The 18,482-nt window shown below is 37.6% G+C and overlaps 2 protein-coding genes across 2 annotated transcripts; both read right to left on the bottom strand.

Annotated features, from left to right (window-relative positions):
- Positions 1-4,399: 4,399 nt before the first annotated feature.
- On the bottom strand, positions 4,400-8,398 carry LOC144193381 (CD44 antigen-like). Its single transcript, XM_077712235.1, has 7 exons — positions 8,190-8,398; positions 7,725-7,867; positions 7,588-7,635; positions 5,748-6,092; positions 5,104-5,187; positions 4,944-5,022; positions 4,400-4,870 (listed from the first exon to the last, which is right to left on the bottom strand). Exons 1-7 carry the CDS (start codon positions 8,384-8,386, stop codon positions 4,672-4,674), a joined length of 1,095 nt encoding a protein of 364 aa, XP_077568361.1. The 5' UTR covers positions 8,387-8,398; the 3' UTR covers positions 4,400-4,671.
- A 285-nt stretch (positions 8,399-8,683) lies between these two features.
- On the bottom strand, positions 8,684-14,893 carry LOC144212303 (CD44 antigen-like). The gene is made up of 5 exons (XM_077740062.1): positions 14,483-14,893; positions 9,770-9,935; positions 9,305-9,447; positions 9,168-9,215; positions 8,684-8,754 (listed from the first exon to the last, which is right to left on the bottom strand). Exons 1-5 carry the CDS (start codon positions 14,547-14,549, stop codon positions 8,684-8,686), a joined length of 495 nt encoding a protein of 164 aa, XP_077596188.1. The 5' UTR covers positions 14,550-14,893.
- Positions 14,894-18,482: the final 3,589 nt, after the last annotated feature.

Here is an 18,482-nt window from a genome sequence, read left to right on the forward strand (position 1 = left end):
AGTTGTTTCTGTGTTCTTGCAATCAAGACACTCAAATGATTACAAAGGAAAGTGTAGGTACTTGGTGACGTAGTGGTTAACTCACCAGACTCCTGTCTGGGAGACCTGGGTTCAAATCCCGTTTGGGACATATTTTCACTTAGTTGTTTCTGTGAACCTCTTGTCAACACACAAATGATTACTAAGAAGAGTGTAGCCACTTGGTGGCGCAGAGGTTAGATCACCGGACTCCCGTCTGGGAGACCTGGGTTCGATTCCCGGTTGGGACACTTTTTCACTTAGTTGTTTCTGTGGACTTCCTCTCATGACACTCAAATTATTACTAAGGAAAGTGTAGTCACTTGGTTGGTGCAGAGGTTAGATCACCGGACTCCCGTCTGGGAGACCCGGGTTCGATTCCCGGTTGGGACACTTTTTCACTTAGTTGTTTCTGTGGACTTCCTCTCAAGACACTCAAATGATTACTAAGGAAAGTGTAGTCACTTGGTTGGCGCAGAGGTTAGATCACTGGACTCCCGTCTGGGAGACCTGGGTTCGATTCCCGCTGTCGTCCTTTGGTTGAGCACTACACCATGTAAGTCAGTAAATGGAATAAGAAGAAAAAAAAAAGAAAAATCTTTTTAATTTATATTAAACACTTAGTCATACTTTTCAGCAAAAGGTTATATTCCGAACTGCCTTCGGCAGTTCGGAAGAATGTTGGAGGGACCTGTCTGTGCGAAAGGCGTTCTCGGGTCGGCCTTCGGCCGACCCTCGACCGCTTGCTTGGTCAGTCAACCGCCGACACCGGGAAGCGAACTCACGTTCTCTCGGTGCAAAGGCGAGTGTGCAACCCACTACACCAACTCGTGCCCCACTTATACATAGGTGTTGAAACATTTTATCCAAGGAGATGGGGTGAAACACTTAGTCATTTTTTGGACAAAATGCTCCATCCGCCATTGAAGACTTATTAAGTTAAACACTTAGGCATTAATACTTATACTTTTACCTGAACAATTGTGGGAAAATCTTTGCTGGCAGTGGGAATTGAACCAGGGACCAAAGAGTTGGCAAACTGACGACTTAACCACTGGGCCACCAACCTATAAGAGAAAGCAGTAGTACTTATAGTTTTATCCAAGGAAATGGGGTGAAACACTTAGTCATTTTTTGGACAAAATGCTTCATTCACCATTGAAGACTTATTAAGTTAAACACTTAGGCATTAATACTTATACTTTTACCTGAACAATTGTGGGAAAATCTTTGCTGGCACTGGGAATTGAACCAGGGACCAAAGAATTGGCAAACTGATGACTTAACCACTGGGCCACCAACCTATAAGAGAAAGCAGTAGTACTTATAGTTTTATCCAAGGAAATGGGGTGAAACACTTAGTCATTTTTTGGACAAAATGCTTCATCCACCATTGAAGACTTATTAAGTTAAACACTTAGGCATTAATACTTATACTTTTAACTGAACAATTGTGGGAAAATCTTTGCTGGCACTGGGAATTGAACCAGGGACCAAAGAATTGGCAAACTGATGACTTAACCACTGGGCCACCAACCTATAAGAGAAAGCAGTAGTACTTATAGTTTTATCCAAGGAAATGGGGTGAAACACTTAGTCATTTTTTGGACAAAATGCTTCATCCACCATTGAAGACTTATTAAGTTAAACACTTAGGCATTAATACTTATACTTTTAACTGAACAATTGTGGGAAAATCTTTGCTGGCACTGGGAATTGAACCAGGGACCAAAGAATTGGCAAACTGATGACTTAACCACTGGGCCACCAACCTATAAGAGAAAGCAGTAGTACTTATAGTTTTATCCAAGGAAATGGGGTGAAACACTTAGTGATTTTTTGGACAAAATGCTTCATCCACCATTGAAGACTTATTAAGTTAAACGCTTAGGCATTAATACTTATACTTTTACCTGAACAATTGTGGGAAAATCTTTGCAGGCATTGGGATTTGAACCCAGGACCACTGAGGTGGGAGACTGATGACTTATCCACTGGGCCACCACCCTCTGAGAAAAATAGGTAGTATCTGCAGTTTTACCTCTTTCATTTACCTGAATAATAGTGGGAACACTGTATTTGCACGTCCTCTTGCCACAAAGCCATGCATGGGTCCCAGCTAACTAACACTGCTAATGAGGAGTAGGACCGTTAAAACGTATGGATTCCTGTCAATCATTGCTAATGAGCTGCTATGCTGCTTCACAAAAGATAGAACAATTCTCTTCCTGTGACAATATGTGTCTTTGTTTCATTCTTAATTTCCTGTTCAAATAGGGTCTCTTGTATCCCATCCCTGCTGCCATGGAAACCCGGCTTTCTCTTTCGTTACTGCCTTGCGATTGAGTTTTCTAGATTGTCAATCATCCAAGTCATGGTAAACCGCAAAGGTAAAGCGAAGCCAACTGGACGTTCTATTTTTTTGTTCACCTTTAATAGGCTTCTTCAGTTTTACAGTGAATGTATAGAAGTTCAAGTTTGAACTCATTAAAGGAAGAAGTCATATTCAGCACAATATTTTATCACTCTTTAATCATCATTCAGAAAAATCATGTGTACAATGCCCATAATTTATTCAATGTGATACATATTTAAAGTGCGATCACCTTCTGCACACCAATCAAATGTCATGTAAGCTATTTCTGGTCTGGACTTCCAAATTATTTGATGTATAGTCCCGTAGGTAAAACCATCAAAAAAGTTTGAGGTATTAAATTATTGACTGAACAGTGGATAGTGGATACTTTACTAAGATTCAGTAACATTCTTTGGTCATTAGTAGGGCAGTGCAGTTACACTTTAGACCACCATGTGCTACTTCTCAAGGGGATAAAATGTTTGTGGGCTAAAATTCCTTTTGATTTTTACAGGTTTAGAATATATAATTTAGCAACAGATATTTACATAATTCATTATTAAATAATGGGCCTGGAATCATGGCTACAAAACGAACATACAAAAAAACTTGAGCTCTTTTGTTATAAATCAGCCAAAGTCTGTATTTTATAAAATGTCTTTTTGACTCTTATTTTTCTCCTGGCTAACAATTTACATTCTCAGATCATCACAGACAATTACTTTATTAAAAGGACATTGAGACTTTGCTTTATTAAATGGGCGTACAAAGTTCTCCATAAAAAGGATAATTGGCAGTTATATGGCTAGATTCTTTCAGCATAAAAAAAGCTATATACAGACCAAGTAAAGGGTTATTCATCAAAATACTGATACATCAAGCTGTTTTGGGGAAGAAAAACAAAATTAAATAATTCTACTTCATTGTCAAAGCTCGTTTTGGCTGTTGTGCATCTCTACACTCGTCTAAAAACAACAATCAATATAATAACTATGTTGCTTAGGTCATTGCAACCACCAGAAACTAAATCCAATTGCTAAATATGAATATTCATTTAGCCATTCATTTTCTGAACTGCTTATCCTTACAAGGGTCATGGGAAGTGTTGGAGTGTACCCCATGCAACTTTGGGCAGTAATTGGTGACCAGCCAATCGCAGGGCACAAGGAAACGGACAATCATTCTCACTTACATACATTCCTAGGGTAATTTAGAGGGTTTATCCAGCCTAACCCTCCATGTTTTTGGGACAAAACCGGAGGTCCCTGAAAAAAACCCACGCAAGCCCAGGGAGAACATGCAATCTCCACACATTGAGGACACACCTGCGATCGAACCCTCCACACCAGAACAGTGAGGCCGATCCGCTAACCACCTTCTGTCTTAAATTTAAATAAGTGGATTAAATAAGTGACTTTAGATTACCTTTTTTTCCAACCACAGGTCTGATGTTGGACTTTGAATGAAAACTTTTCATTCATTTATTTTTTGAACCATTTATCCTAACTAAGGTTGCAGAGGGTGCTGGAGCCTGAAATGTTTTTTCTAAATCCCTGAATTCAAATTAAAATTGCTAAATTGAATACAAAATTTGCAGGAATACTGTGTAAAGAATCATATTTTACATAATGTTGTCAAATGATTGTGTCAATCCATAATCTTGTTCCACTTGTCCCCAAATTAACCACTCAAATTACATCTGTGTTGTGTGACATTGAAGCGGAATGATCATTTTACAATTAAAATCTTAAATGATTACATATAAAAATCTGCATTGATGGACAATGGCGAAACAACCATTGTGTTTCACCATTGATTTCCATATACAGTATTGATTGACTTTTAAAATACATTAATACATTCAATTTAAAAAAAAACTAGTCTATTTCAAATCCAGTTTTTTACTCCAAGGGTAATTTTCTTTAAATTGTAACAATACTATAATCCAGATTGACTTTCTGTTGAGACAAACGCCATATAACTAACCCCCCTAACCCCCTTTGCACCCCCCACACCCCTCCTATTTGTCATTACCACATAAAATACAAACAGAAAAACTGGCTCACATCACACTCACACCTATGCTTACTAACCCCACTAATATGGCACATTGAAACATGCAATATCTTGCATGATGTTTGTCATGACCTAGCAGCCTCAGTCCAATATAGTGCCATATTTATTTCTATTGTACACACACATATCTAATAGCTAACATCCACCACATGTCCATCCAGTGCTGACAATAAAAGCAGTTTAAAACATTACTCATCCAATCACTGCCTCCACCTGCTCCCTCATGCCTCCTTATCAGGCGTTTCCTCAAGAGTGATGACGGTGAACTCCTCAGTATTGCCATTCTCTTGGATCTTCTCCTTGTTCATGAGGGTCACCATTTCTTGCTCCTTCTCCTGATCTTGGGAGCTGGTGGCCACAACTCCTGCTCCACCGTTGGTCCCCTCGTTGATTATCAGGGTTTGCTTCTTGCCACACCAGCTGTAAGAACACAACCGGAATAGATTTGTCCACATTTGTGTATGAAAAATGGGTTGGAATTGTAATAATGTACCTCTTTCTTTTGGCAACAGCCACACACACAAAGAGGATAGCAGCAACTGCTATACACACCCCAAGGATGACAAGCCAGTCTGCAGAAAGATCAAGAAAAAAATATATCATGACTTTTAGGACAGACAAATGAGTTATCGGTAACAATGATAGCTGCTCACTTGATGAATCATTCGTCTCCTGTTGGCCTGACTGCGGCACCACCACATTCATCCTTTTCCTGCCATGTGGGGGATGTGGTGTAGCTTCATGTCAATAAAAAAAATAAAATAAATAACCATTTTACTATTGCCATACTCAAAGGTCATTCAATTTAACCAACAATGTTTCTAACTATAGTTTGCAGCTTATATTTGTTGGTCGTTTACAAAAATTCTTCATATCTAAATTATGTTTTAGTTTATTTAGAATTCAATTAACAATGAACAAATGTCAGTCTATTCAATTAGTTTGTTAAATCTCAGATATCGTAGCAAATAATTTTATTTTTTTTTCAATAGCCCAATATTTCAATGTACCAGTAAGTTTCTTCATGACCTATTATTGATTACAAAGCTCTTTCTAAGTGTGCCATAATTGTAAATTGGATTTTAAAAGTTTATTTTTAGTTTGTCAAGCTCCAGGCATAAGCAAACCGCATTCAGACATGCATACCCACACACCCTAACAGCAGGGGGGGCACCAAGTCTTATTAAGGTTGTATACTGTGAACATTCATTTCAAATCTATATCCAATCAATCAGTGAAGTGCATACTGGCTATTCACATATATTTACTCTTGCTGAATTGTGTGTAATTGACTTACAAAGTTCTGTAGTAGCCTCAATTTCAGGTGTGATTTTAACATCCTTTCGCTTCTCATCCGGAGGAAATTGAGTTACATCAGCCCCTATGAAAGACGTGAAGTTGGGCAGTGTTTCTTCTTCAGAAAGGGTGGGCTGCTGACCAGATCCAGTGGTCTGATCCAAATCGCTGTTATGCAATGTGAATAGGGGAGTTTGGTGATTGCCCCACTCAAGTGAACTAGCTTCCACTGCAGGCTGTTTTGTGGTTTCCTCTGATACAGGTGATGATATTCTGGTTCCGCTCAAAGGGAGTCCTAATTCTGCAGGGGTAGACATTTCTAGCCAAGCCTCTGATGAATTGGTTTCTGACAAAGTAGAAGAAAGGGTTATGAGTTAATTTCAGCATCACAACCCAATTGGCATACAATATCGACTGAATGTTATGCACCCTGTAGAAGTCAATCATCTATTTTTTTCTCGATAGTGGTTCATTTATAACCAGTGTTTTGATACCAATAATGATTTTTTATTATTATTAACAACAGGATTGGATACAGAATTTAAAATAAATATTTGTTGTATCCCATTGCATTGACACAAATTGAATACATTTTCAGATTTGAGTTTTGCTAGGTTTACCTTATAGAGTAACTAACTAATGTTGTAAATAGCATGGATACCAGAGCACTAACTATAGGTTAGAATTGGGACATTGTGTCACATTGTGCGGGTGAGTAGGTGAGAAAAGAGGGCACGGATCCAAAATGCAGGAAAACAGAGGCCATAGTGGTAACTCTAAATGTTTAATTAATGTGATAAAAAAGCGCAAACAAAGGAAGGAGATCCAAAAATACAAAGGTAAACTGAAGACTAGAGTATCAAACAAACATACCAGTGCACTGAGTAGTTAGTACCAAACCACACAAAGCATTGGCAAAGACGCAAGAGGAAATGAACAAACAAAGGGAACTTAAATACACAGACATGGGCTAAGAAGACATGAGGAACAGGTGGGTGGGTGACACATGAGACAACGGATAACCTGAGACACAAGAGGGAGGCAACAACAAAACACAATGGACAATCACAAAGAAAGACTAAGGTAGAAATGTGGAAAAACAAGAACAAAACATGACATGTTGGAACAATATGGTATAGATTGATAAAAGACGAGAACTTTGACTTTCACATTTGTATGTGATAGGCTTTGTACATTCAAATAATACAGTATACTAGCTGGAAATTAACATTACAATGGTCAAGTCCCGTTCACTAGAACTATACACTCACTAAACAAAGTGCATTGATCATAGAGCAAGGTAATGATCCAAAGCAAAACACCAATTTGCCACGAGAGTAGTGTGTCGGTTGCATGCAACTCAGTGTCGTAAATGTAGAGATTGTTTCTTTCCATTGTCATGCATCTATGCTCAATGTAATATGGTGCAGAGAGATTTGCATCATATGATACAAGCATCCATTGACACAACGGTTCTCCAAAATGATGACATGACATAAGTAATTCCCAAAGTCATCGTTTTGGTTTAGAGTTTTTTTCTTTTTTCAATGCTAGAGCCGAATTTATATGGACTGAATAACAGGCACCCTCATAATTTCTGGAAATGAAACAATAGCTAGAGTTGAGATAAAGACACTATTGCACAGCTGCTTCAGATAAGTATAAACATTTTCCATGGCAATCTTTTCATTTCATTCTGCCACTACTAATATAACTCGTCCTTATCTAATTTTCTGAACCACTTTATCCTCACTAGGGTCTCGGGGGGTGCTGGAGCCTATCCCAGCCCACGTCAGGCCAGAGGCAGGGGAAATCATATTATTTGAGAAGTTTGTTCTCACCTTGTTCAGTTCCTTTAGATTCCTTATCACAATTGATGCCAAGCCCAGCTATTTAAGAGACAAAGTAGGAGGATTAGAAATTTAGGCAGAAATAAAATGTAACCATTAAGATTAGGAATAAGTGCTTATATTCTTACCTGTTTCATCGTAGCAGTAAACATCGTAATTTTCATCTAGGTTACTTCGAGAACTGATAATTAAACCAGTCATGTTTATGGCACAGTTTTCATGGTGGTTGTGTCTGAGAATAGCAAAGCTCATGTTGCTGATCCAGCCATTCCTGACAGAAAAAAAAATCAAATTTGTATATAAGTATAAGTGGCAAAGAAGATGAATGAATATTAAGAAATTGTTGCAATAAAATTTCTTGACATGATTGTGGTGTGGATACCCCAGTAACAAATTCTACTGTGTTGATGATTGCCACAAGATTTCATCAGGTGACACATTTTGGAGCCAAATGCAAATAAAAGTAATTTGAAGAGAGGTGGAAACAATTAAAAATACCTCCACTGTAAACAAAGAGCAAGTCAAAAAGAGAGCTGGAAATTGTGAGTGATCAAAAAAAATAAAATAAAAGAGAAAGTATTATGTGGTTTTACCTGCAGGTTTCCATATTTTCGTTGAAGGCCTGTTGGACTTGTTCAGGAGTTGCCATTTTCGTCTCAAGCTGTTCGCACAAATTTTGAGCCTCTTCAAAGCTCAAAGAGTGACGAGCTTCTCCCTCAACAATAAACACTCCAGCATAGCTGCAGCTGCGAGGACTAACTGTGAACGAATAAGACACAACAGGGTTCATAGTTAAATACAAATATCTATTTACAGGGGTGGCCATTCAAAAGAGCATCTTAATGGGCAATTGTGTAGCATATCGGCTTCAAACGTGACTGATTTGTTGTTTGAATAATTAGAATCAATGTCTTGTTCTGTAGGATTTTCTTTGATCTCCCGATGCTTGTGTGTATTTTCTCTCCATCAACCAACCAACTTTTATATTCCCCAAAAGACAATTAAAAGGAAAATGTCAATTCAAAATTCAAAATCAACTTAAATGTCAAATTTTGTATGCACAGAATTGACATACAGGACAATGAAATTACATTTCACACAAACCTCCAAAGTAGAAAATGGTTAACAACAGCACAACAAAGGCATCTGAATGCAGACCTAATGGGGATATTGCAAAACCAATGCATAGACGGTGCTAAATTTGGGCAGGTCAAAAGAAATGGGATGAATACACACACAACATGGCACACCTATAATGTACAAATAACACAAACAGCAGAAAGACACACCAACCTAACTGCATAAATATTCATAAATGGCACTTAATTCCTGCATCAGGTGAAAATACAATGTTGCTATAGCCATAATCACATTAAAGAATATTTGTGCATGTGAGTAGAATGAAAAAAATAAGATAGTTAAGATTTACAGAATTGTTTATTTATCAAAACAGCACCTAATGGTATGGAAACAAATGTACCAATAACATGAAGGGTTCCTGTATGTATGGACTTGTGGATTATCTGAAATCTGAAAGGGGAAATCATATTATTTGAGAAGTTTGTTCTCACCTTGTTCAGTTCCTTTAGATTCCTTATCACAATTGATGCCAAGCCCAGCTATTTAAGAGACAAAGTAGGAGGATTAGAAATTTAGGCAGAAATAAAATGTAACCATTAAGATTAGGAATAAGTGCTTATATTCTTACCTGTTTCATCGTAGCAGTAAACATCGTAATTTTCATCTAGGTTACTTCGAGAACTGATAATTAAACCAGTCATGTTTATGGCACAGTTTTCATGGTGGTTGTGTCTGAGAATAGCAAAGCTCATGTTGCTGATCCAGCCATTCCTGACAGAAAAAAAAATCAAATTTGTATATAAGTATAAGTGGCAAAGAAGATGAATGAATATTAAGAAATTGTTGCAATAAAATTTCTTGACATGATTGTGGTGTGGATACCCCAGTAACAAATTCTACTGTGTTGATGATTGCCACAAGATTTCATCAGGTGACACATTTTGGAGCCAAATGCAAATAAAAGTAATTTGAAGAGAGGTGGAAACAATTAAAAATACCTCCACTGTAAACAAAGAGCAAGTCAAAAAGAGAGCTGGAAATTGTGAGTGATCAAAAAAAATAAAATAAAAGAGAAAGTATTATGTGGTTTTACCTGCAGGTTTCCATATTTTCGTTGAAGGCCTGTTGGACTTGTTCAGGAGTTGCCATTTTCGTCTCAAGCTGTTCGCACAAATTTTGAGCCTCTTCAAAGCTCAAAGAGTGACGAGCTTCTCCCTCAACAATAAACACTCCAGCATAGCTGCAGCTGCGAGGACTAACTGTGAACGAATAAGACACAACAGGGTTCATAGTTAAATACAAATATCTATTTACAGGGGTGGCCATTCAAAAGAGCATCTTAATGGGCAATTGTGTAGCATATCGGCTTCAAACGTGACTGATTTGTTGTTTGAATAATTAGAATCAATGTCTTGTTCTGTAGGATTTTCTTTGATCTCCCGATGCTTGTGTGTATTTTCTCTCCATCAACCAACCAACTTTTATATTCCCCAAAAGACAATTAAAAGGAAAATGTCAATTCAAAATTCAAAATCAACTTAAATGTCAAATTTTGTATGCACAGAATTGACATACAGGACAATGAAATTACATTTCACACAAACCTCCAAAGTAGAAAATGGTTAACAACAGCACAACAAAGGCATCTGAATGCAGACCTAATGGGGATATTGCAAAACCAATGCATAGACGGTGCTAAATTTGGGCAGGTCAAAAGAAATGGGATGAATACACACACAACATGGCACACCTATAATGTACAAATAACACAAACAGCAGAAAGACACACCAACCTAACTGCATAAATATTCATAAATGGCACTTAATTCCTGCATCAGGTGAAAATACAATGTTGCTATAGCCATAATCACATTAAAGAATATTTGTGCATGTGAGTAGAATGAAAAAAATAAGATAGTTAAGATTTACAGAATTGTTTATTTATCAAAACAGCACCTAATGGTATGGAAACAAATGTACCAATAACATGAAGGGTTCCTGTATGTATGGACTTGTGGATTATCTGAAAACACGACTAAATATCTAAATTTGTGACTTCATTTCCTATTTGACTTTGAAATCATTACCCACCCCTTTTCACAACACTTTCTCATGTAATCGCTGATCATTTATTGTTTCCACCCGTGCCAGTGTTTTTCATTAATTGTACTTGCATCTCCACATAGAACAAGGGCTTGAAATTAAAGACATTTTATTTGCAAAAAAACAACTCTGCCCTGTCTCGAGTCCAATCTTGACATATTTCTTGCACTCTTAAATAACTGTTCATAGAATAAATGATTTGACACAGGAAGCATACCATGTTCCACGGATATGCGCATGAGTTAAACACGGGACTGTTCAGGGTGGGGCCTCTGACAAATGCTAACACACAACTCACCCAAGTTCACACATTAATTTTCGACACCAGTTATGCACTATGTGTTGGAGCCTAGGTTCATTCTCTATTTAACTAACTCAACACAAAAGAACAAAAAAAAAAATAAAGAAAAGAAACAATGTTTGTGTTATGTGCAACAGCTCATGACTAATGAACAACAGACAATCATTTTTTTATGATGAAATCTAATAGTTTTGTAGGTTTTGTGTTGATGTAGCCAGAGAACACAATATTATAAGGGCCTTGAAAGAATAGAATGCCTTGAACCATTTGGTCTTGAATGTGTTACTGATGACATTAACATGCATGATACTATTTCCATTGAATCCCTTAGTTGTTCAAAAATATCTTATTCTCACGGTAGTTGTAAGGGTGCTGTAATCTATCCCAGTTTACCACAGCGAGAAGACAGGGTAAACCCTGAACTGATGGCCGGCCAATTGCAGAGCACAATTACTCAAACAACCATTCACACTCAGACCAAGAGGCAATTTGATTTTCTCAATCCAGCAACCATGCATGTTTAAAAAAAAAAAAAAGAAATTGAAAAAAAACTAAAAACGACCACCTGGAGAAAACTCACACCGATATGAAGAAAACAGGCACACAAGGTCCTCATATTGAACACTTGATCTCAGTACTGTTGAGTGTCGTGCTGATGAATAACCCACCATGCAGCCCTTTTGAAAAAAATGCATTACTATTCCATAATATCATATCTGCTCATCATGCATTTTTAACCGTCAGTTTAGTTCTCTGTTGTTAGAGGATGTTGAGAAACAATTCTTTGCCAATACTGCTTTGACTCGAACTTCCTATGGCCCCCCCTCCACCCACAGTAGACTCACAAATACTAAAACTGACGCACACCTGACAGAACCTTAACACATTCTGCCACATTGCATGGTGTCCATGAAAGTAAATTGAAAACACCACAGTATGTGGCTTTACAGAACTAGCCAGGGAGATCAAGGGCAGCAAAAATGGGGGGTTCATTGGTATGCATGGTGCATTTATGGGGGTCTTTGTGTAGCCCCAGAGCCTGCCATCCCAATGAAATTCAAAACAGAGAGTAATCATTCCTCATGTCTCAAGCTTCAGTAAAAGTAATAGACATTAACTTAAGGTTTGAGTAAACATGTGCATTTTACAGATAAAGAGCAAACTAAGAAATCAGAATAGCAAGCACCTTCACACTGTTTGTATCTAAGAAAGCAAACAACTTACAAAAACTGTATAACAAACACCTTCATAGTTTAACATTCCATCCTCACCCAATGCTTCATCTCTGGGTTACTTCCCTTTCATGGTCACATTCTGGATTAAAATTGCAGCAGGAATGGAATGCATTCTCAAACTGACTTTTTTTTCCAAATTAACATCATTTTTCAAACGTGAGTTTAAAAGTAGGCCTCATTTACCACCACAGCATTCTCCACTATCATGAATGAATGGTATTATCAGCAGTTACATGACTCACACGTTTTAGTAAAACATGTTTGATGCATATACATTCATGTACCAACACTATAATGTCACAGTACGAACAGAACAACCATCCACATGCATGTTAATCTGTTGCCAAAACGTTGCAGTGCACAGGTATCAATAAATGTACTGCAGCCACACCATCAAAATTTGGCTGATGTGATTAGTGGGAAATCTGACAAAAAATGGATGCTATTTATGATTCAATTTGGGAAATATTTGTCTTTTAGAGAAAAGAACATTTTAATTTTTAATGAATCATAATTTTGCTCATTTTCTGATTTCTTACATTTTTTTTGTCTGTAAATTATTTAAAATGAAAATTAAAATTCATCATGAATTATTGTGAACAACTGGGGTATTTTATGGAGAATGCCGAAATATATCTATGCATATATATTCAATTAATACTTATACTATAATGAGTGGCACTATGTCAAATTTCAAGGGCAACACGCTGTAATGCCAATCTAGCAAAGGACTGCCAACATTTGATATCTAGTAGTCCCATTTTACCACTCGCTAAACTGCGTTATTATCATCACACTGCTCCAGCCACTTTCATTTTTCCTTGTATCAAGACATGTGTTTGAATAATCACTCAAATGCTTTTTTTTCTTAAAAATAAATAAATAAATTCACATTCAATGAACAATGCCAAAACATGTTCTTAGCCCATAGAAAGAAATGGTTTAAAAAATAGCCTCTACTATAAAGCTGGCTAGTGAAGGAAGCAAACATGGTGAAACATCAGAGGCACTGGTAGAAGGCTTTGTGGTTTAGACCTGGTTTCATTCATCCGATAAGCAATAATCTCGAAAGTATATTAGTGTCTATAGCAAACAGGAAGCCTGTAAAATAGATAAAGGTTGACTGTCACTTCCTTCTTACTATACCCCTTCTGTTAAATGTCATAGAATACCAGATCTGATGGTAAAGCCTCCAGTTAATGTACTTTGAGCTTTATATGAAGGGTTAGCCTGGCAACCGGATACAACTGCCTGACCTTAATGATATACATGCAACCAACAGAGATAATATTCAGAGACTTTGTCCTTTGCCATGATGAGCTCTCTTAAATAGAACAAAAGAAATAGCACAAAATACACAGCACGACTATAAAAGTTTCTCTTTCATCTCCACAAGAATAAAGCTTTGAGAGAGTAACAAAACACACATTTCAGGCATGAACACCATCAGAAAGGGACTGCTTATTTGCCTTTAAATGACAACTCATCTAAGAGCGTAATGCTCAGTGTTGCGGTGCCGGAGGGAGTCTTTGTGAACAACCTGACAAGCATCTCCTGTGGGACGCAACCAGATGCACTCAGACCTGTGTGATTCAACACCAAGTTCATGTATTGCTTGAGGCAACAAAACCAAGCATAAATGTAGCAATAAATGTGAAATAATAAAAGAATGTGATGTACACAGAGGGTGTGGGGGTAGTTCGTAGCATCCTTTGTGATGGAGCAAAAAGAAAAAAGCATATATGATTCCCTTAAAAGATTTAAAAACTCTTTTCTGTTGCCTCTGGAAGCATTATTTAGCATTTACATAAATAAATAGCTTTTATTACCTGTCACATTAACGTGTGTGAGTACAGACACAGAAAAAACACATTTTCTTTGTGTCTGCCAGTAGTCTCACACTGCCAGACATTGGCTGTCTACACTGATGTCTAGCAAAGGCACACTCACTCTTGCCGGCATGCAATCTTTTTCTTTTTTTCCATCTTTACTAGCGGCACAAATATGAGGTTTTAGCACTTAGTTTTACTCTCATGTTCTGATTAAGATCCTGATATTCACCATTGCTACCCATCAATTCAGTCAGAAATCAAATAAAAGATGAAAAAGGCATAAGAAGTAACTCATTTCAAACAAAGAGCACTGGAAGAAGCTGTGGTTGCCTCACCTTGAAGTTGCTCTGCCCCACAAAAGGACAAATGTCCTAAAATGACCCCCAAGAGAAGAGTCCACATTCTTGCCAAGCCTTGTCTAGATAGTCGGTAGAGTAAGTGAAGGTGAGGTTGTGTGTAAACTCCCCGGTAGTCCTGTCTCCCCTCAGCTTGTAGTGATGACAGGATGTGTGTGAAAGAGATTGAATGAGTAAAAAAGAAACTTCAAAAAGGAAGGCTCCTCTGTATGAGGGAGTTGCTGTGTGTGAGTTGGCAGTTGGAGAGCATACAGACTTTGACCAACTTTTTTCTGTCTGCAAACCATAGAGCTGTCTGCACCCACACAAGAAGAGGAAGAGTGCCTCATGTGAACACACCCTCATTTGCCCCACCTCTTCCCTTTGCTTGCCTCCTCGGTTTGAAACAGACAAAGATGAAGGTGATGTCTCCCTCTCCTCTGGCTGCCTATCTACCTCCTCCCACTCCATCTTCTGCTCCCCTGCTTTCTCTTTTCAAGCAGCAACAGTTTCAGTGTGCCCATCTGGTCTTTTGTTCACCACTCACATGATTTTCAATTCAATATAGCTTCTCGTCTCTGCTCCCTTTCACTGTGTCTGTTCATTTCGCTGTGTGATGTGGTGAATGCAATGAGGGACTGGTCATATCCATTTCACAGACACACTTTTTTTTAGGATAAAACGACAAAGATTAAATATCAAAATTGGAAAAAACTCAAATAAGAGCATGTAGCTAGTATTGGGATACACCATGTCGCCGATTTATCAATTCTTCAAATTCCTGAATGATTAAAACCCATTGCACCAAGTAAGGTTAACAGTACAGTATATATTTGGAAAAGTCTAATGTGGAAGGACACCAACTTTAGCCTTCTTTTAACTACCATGACCTTAGTCTACTACAATCCACGACAATAAATAATGCAATTCATCAAATCATTTCGAAGCTGCCTAAAAACCTAATTAAGTCAGCAGAGGGTTCCTAACAACACAATTTCAGGACAACCAGCTCATAACACGTGGTGACAAAGCATGAGTTTATGCTTGTAGTTTTGACTTCCTTATCGACCAGTAGTGAAGGATGTCTAATGTTTGACGTCATTGGATACATATAAAAGTTGTGTTCTGCTTTTCGCACAAACGGCTAAATTGTAGTATAATAAACTTTCTCTTTCTCGCTGTCTTTCTCTCTCTTTCACTCTCTCTCCTTCTCTTTCTCTATCTAAAAATGTATTTTATCTAGTAAATTTAATAATGATTCAACCAAAGTCCTTTTGCTATGCCACATTAATGTCTATTATGGTTTCTCTCAGGGAGGAAACCATTGACGCAAAGAAATGATGACTAAAAGATCATTGTGTAACTTTGGTTTTGGTGACTAAATCACTTTACAAAAGCCAAGCATACACAAGTTGATCACTAATACACTTTATTCCTTGTTTCAGTTCACTCAGGATCACCAACATTATTTAATTTTGTTAAAATCCACAGATTTCTTGCAAGTATATAACAAATGTATGTTGTGCCAGTAAAAATGCAATATTTCTTTCTCTTCTTTTGCATTTATTCATTCATTTTCTGTACCTCTTATCCGTGGGGGGTGGTGGAGTTTATCACAGCTGGCGGGGAATACACCCTGAATTAGTGGCCAGCCAATCGTAGTGCACAAGGAGACGGACAACCATTCATGCTCACACTCATAGCTGGGGGCAATTTAGAGTGTTCAACCAGTCTAGGCTGACAGGCTAACCACTCGCTCCACCGGGCCGCTTACTATACTATATTTCATTATTTTTCAAAAAGTAAAGAATGATCTTTTGTGTTTTCAATGATGACAAGCCGTTGCATGCTGGTTAATGATTAATTGGAACCCCCTTATACAATAAACTAACTAAAGTACTCAATCGCTGTCACATCATCAGGCAAGACCTAATTTTTGAACCCACTTAAATTCAATGACATTTAACTACTGCAAAGGTTGATTAAGTAACCATTTTAACCGTTTTTTTTCTTTTCTTTCTTTCTTAATTTATTTATTTTTGATCTATGACATCATGATAGGAAAGATATACAGTAGCTGTGGTAATGGGCAAAGACTGAATGACTGAGCCCTAAACTAGACTGCTGACTCAGCCAATAGAGCAAAGACAAACATTTCCATGACGGCGAGTCACTGAGAAAGCACACACATACTCTCTCATCAGACATCCCTGTGGTCAGAAATGTGAACGATGGGAAACAAATGGAACGTTTTCAGCATTCCTTTTTATGGTGTCTTTTTCCCCCTCTCTTCTGTGCTTAATAATCACCAGACAAGCAGAGATCTGATGACCAAAGTAGCATGTGCATGATTCCAATGTATGACAACATATTTTCCAGACTATGAGGCACAACGGGTTACAAGGCACAACTTCAATGAATGGCCTATCTTAAAATTTGTTTTTCCTATAAGGCGTACTAGATAATAGAATGGAATAGTAGTAGTAGTGGTTGGGCGTTGTGTTATGGATCAGCTAAGAGCTGCGATAAAGGGAAATTCATACAATGATTAACTAATATTGACCCATATACATGGTGCACGGCTTTTGAGAAAATGTAGGTCTTTTAGTTGCGCCCTGGAGTGCAAAAAATAAGGTACTTAGTTCATCAATAGTAATCATGAAGCAATTGTGCAGCTCACAGTGAGTGAGAACTGATCGACACTAGTTTCACAACATCCACAATGTGGAAGTATGCTACAATTTCATATTTGAGGGAACCTTTAACAAACGCAATCATTTGGTTTAAAGGAGAATAGTATTTTAGCACCACCAATTTCGTTATACGCAGCATTTTTTACTAACATGCTAATCAATAATCACATTTAAACATGCCTGATAATCTTATAACAAAAACATATAATAAAACCACAGTGAAACCAACAACAAGATACATTTAAAATATAAATGCATGAGAAGAATACTTGTTCTGGGCAGAGAAAAGAGCCTGTATCCAAGAAAATTAGCAAGTGGTAATAACAAGATAGTATACTCACAGTTGACCAAACCACACCAGCTTGAGCTTTTCTTCCGATAAAGAAAATTAACACTATTTTCCCAGGGCGGCCCGGAGTCAGTTGGGATCGGCTCCAGCACCCCTCGTGACCCTAATGAGGATGAAGCAGTTCAGAAAATGAGAGATGAGTATTTTCCTATGAATCTCCAACTCAACCATAATGAGAACAAAGAATGTAGGAAATATTGTAGATGCATGAGTGTATGCAAATGGAAAAGGAGAAGCCATGAATCCTTTGAATTCTGACTGATATGGTAAAGATTTTGCTTGGTTAAAGAATGCCTTACACATGGTTTCAACTGTGTCTTTGTTAGATCAGCATGAGTAGGGTAGGAATAGGCTTTGTACAATGAAAACAAAGTAAGCGGCTCGCTTGGATTTGGCCGCTGGGACAGCAGACCTAATACGTTTGGACAGTGTCATAGAACACTGTATACAGCCTAAAGGAGTGCCCTGAGTTACAAGCCAGCTTCCTTCCAATTCCAGTCATGTTGAATCAACACAGGCAGTAATAACCTTGATAATTTCATTCATCTCTTAAAATCCAATATATACCACACATGTCAAATGCAGAGGATATCCTGTCAAAAATGTTAACAAAAAAAAAACATTGACCCCATAATGTAGTAGATGAGGAAAGGTCTTATACCAGTTCTGGGATAGCAACTCTTAAGAGAAAGAACATGTCTCAGTATGCTGTAGGGTTACTTTATGCAGGAGTATTCTTCTTTTAAATGTGTCACATGTTTGGAATACTCAGGATTATCATAATTATTTTACAGGCTCAAAATGAATCACATTTTTGGAGGGCTTAACATGCTTCAGTTTGCACCAAATTTTGCAGATTTGGAGATTTTGGCATAGATTTACAGATAGTGGCGGTCTCTTGAAAATGGGAAAAATCTTTAAGAAATGCCATTAACTTTGTAAGAAGCATTCAATGGCA

This window comes from Stigmatopora nigra, chromosome 2 (assembly GCF_051989575.1).
Source record: "Stigmatopora nigra isolate UIUO_SnigA chromosome 2, RoL_Snig_1.1, whole genome shotgun sequence".
Lineage (NCBI taxonomy): Eukaryota > Metazoa > Chordata > Actinopteri > Syngnathiformes > Syngnathidae > Stigmatopora > Stigmatopora nigra.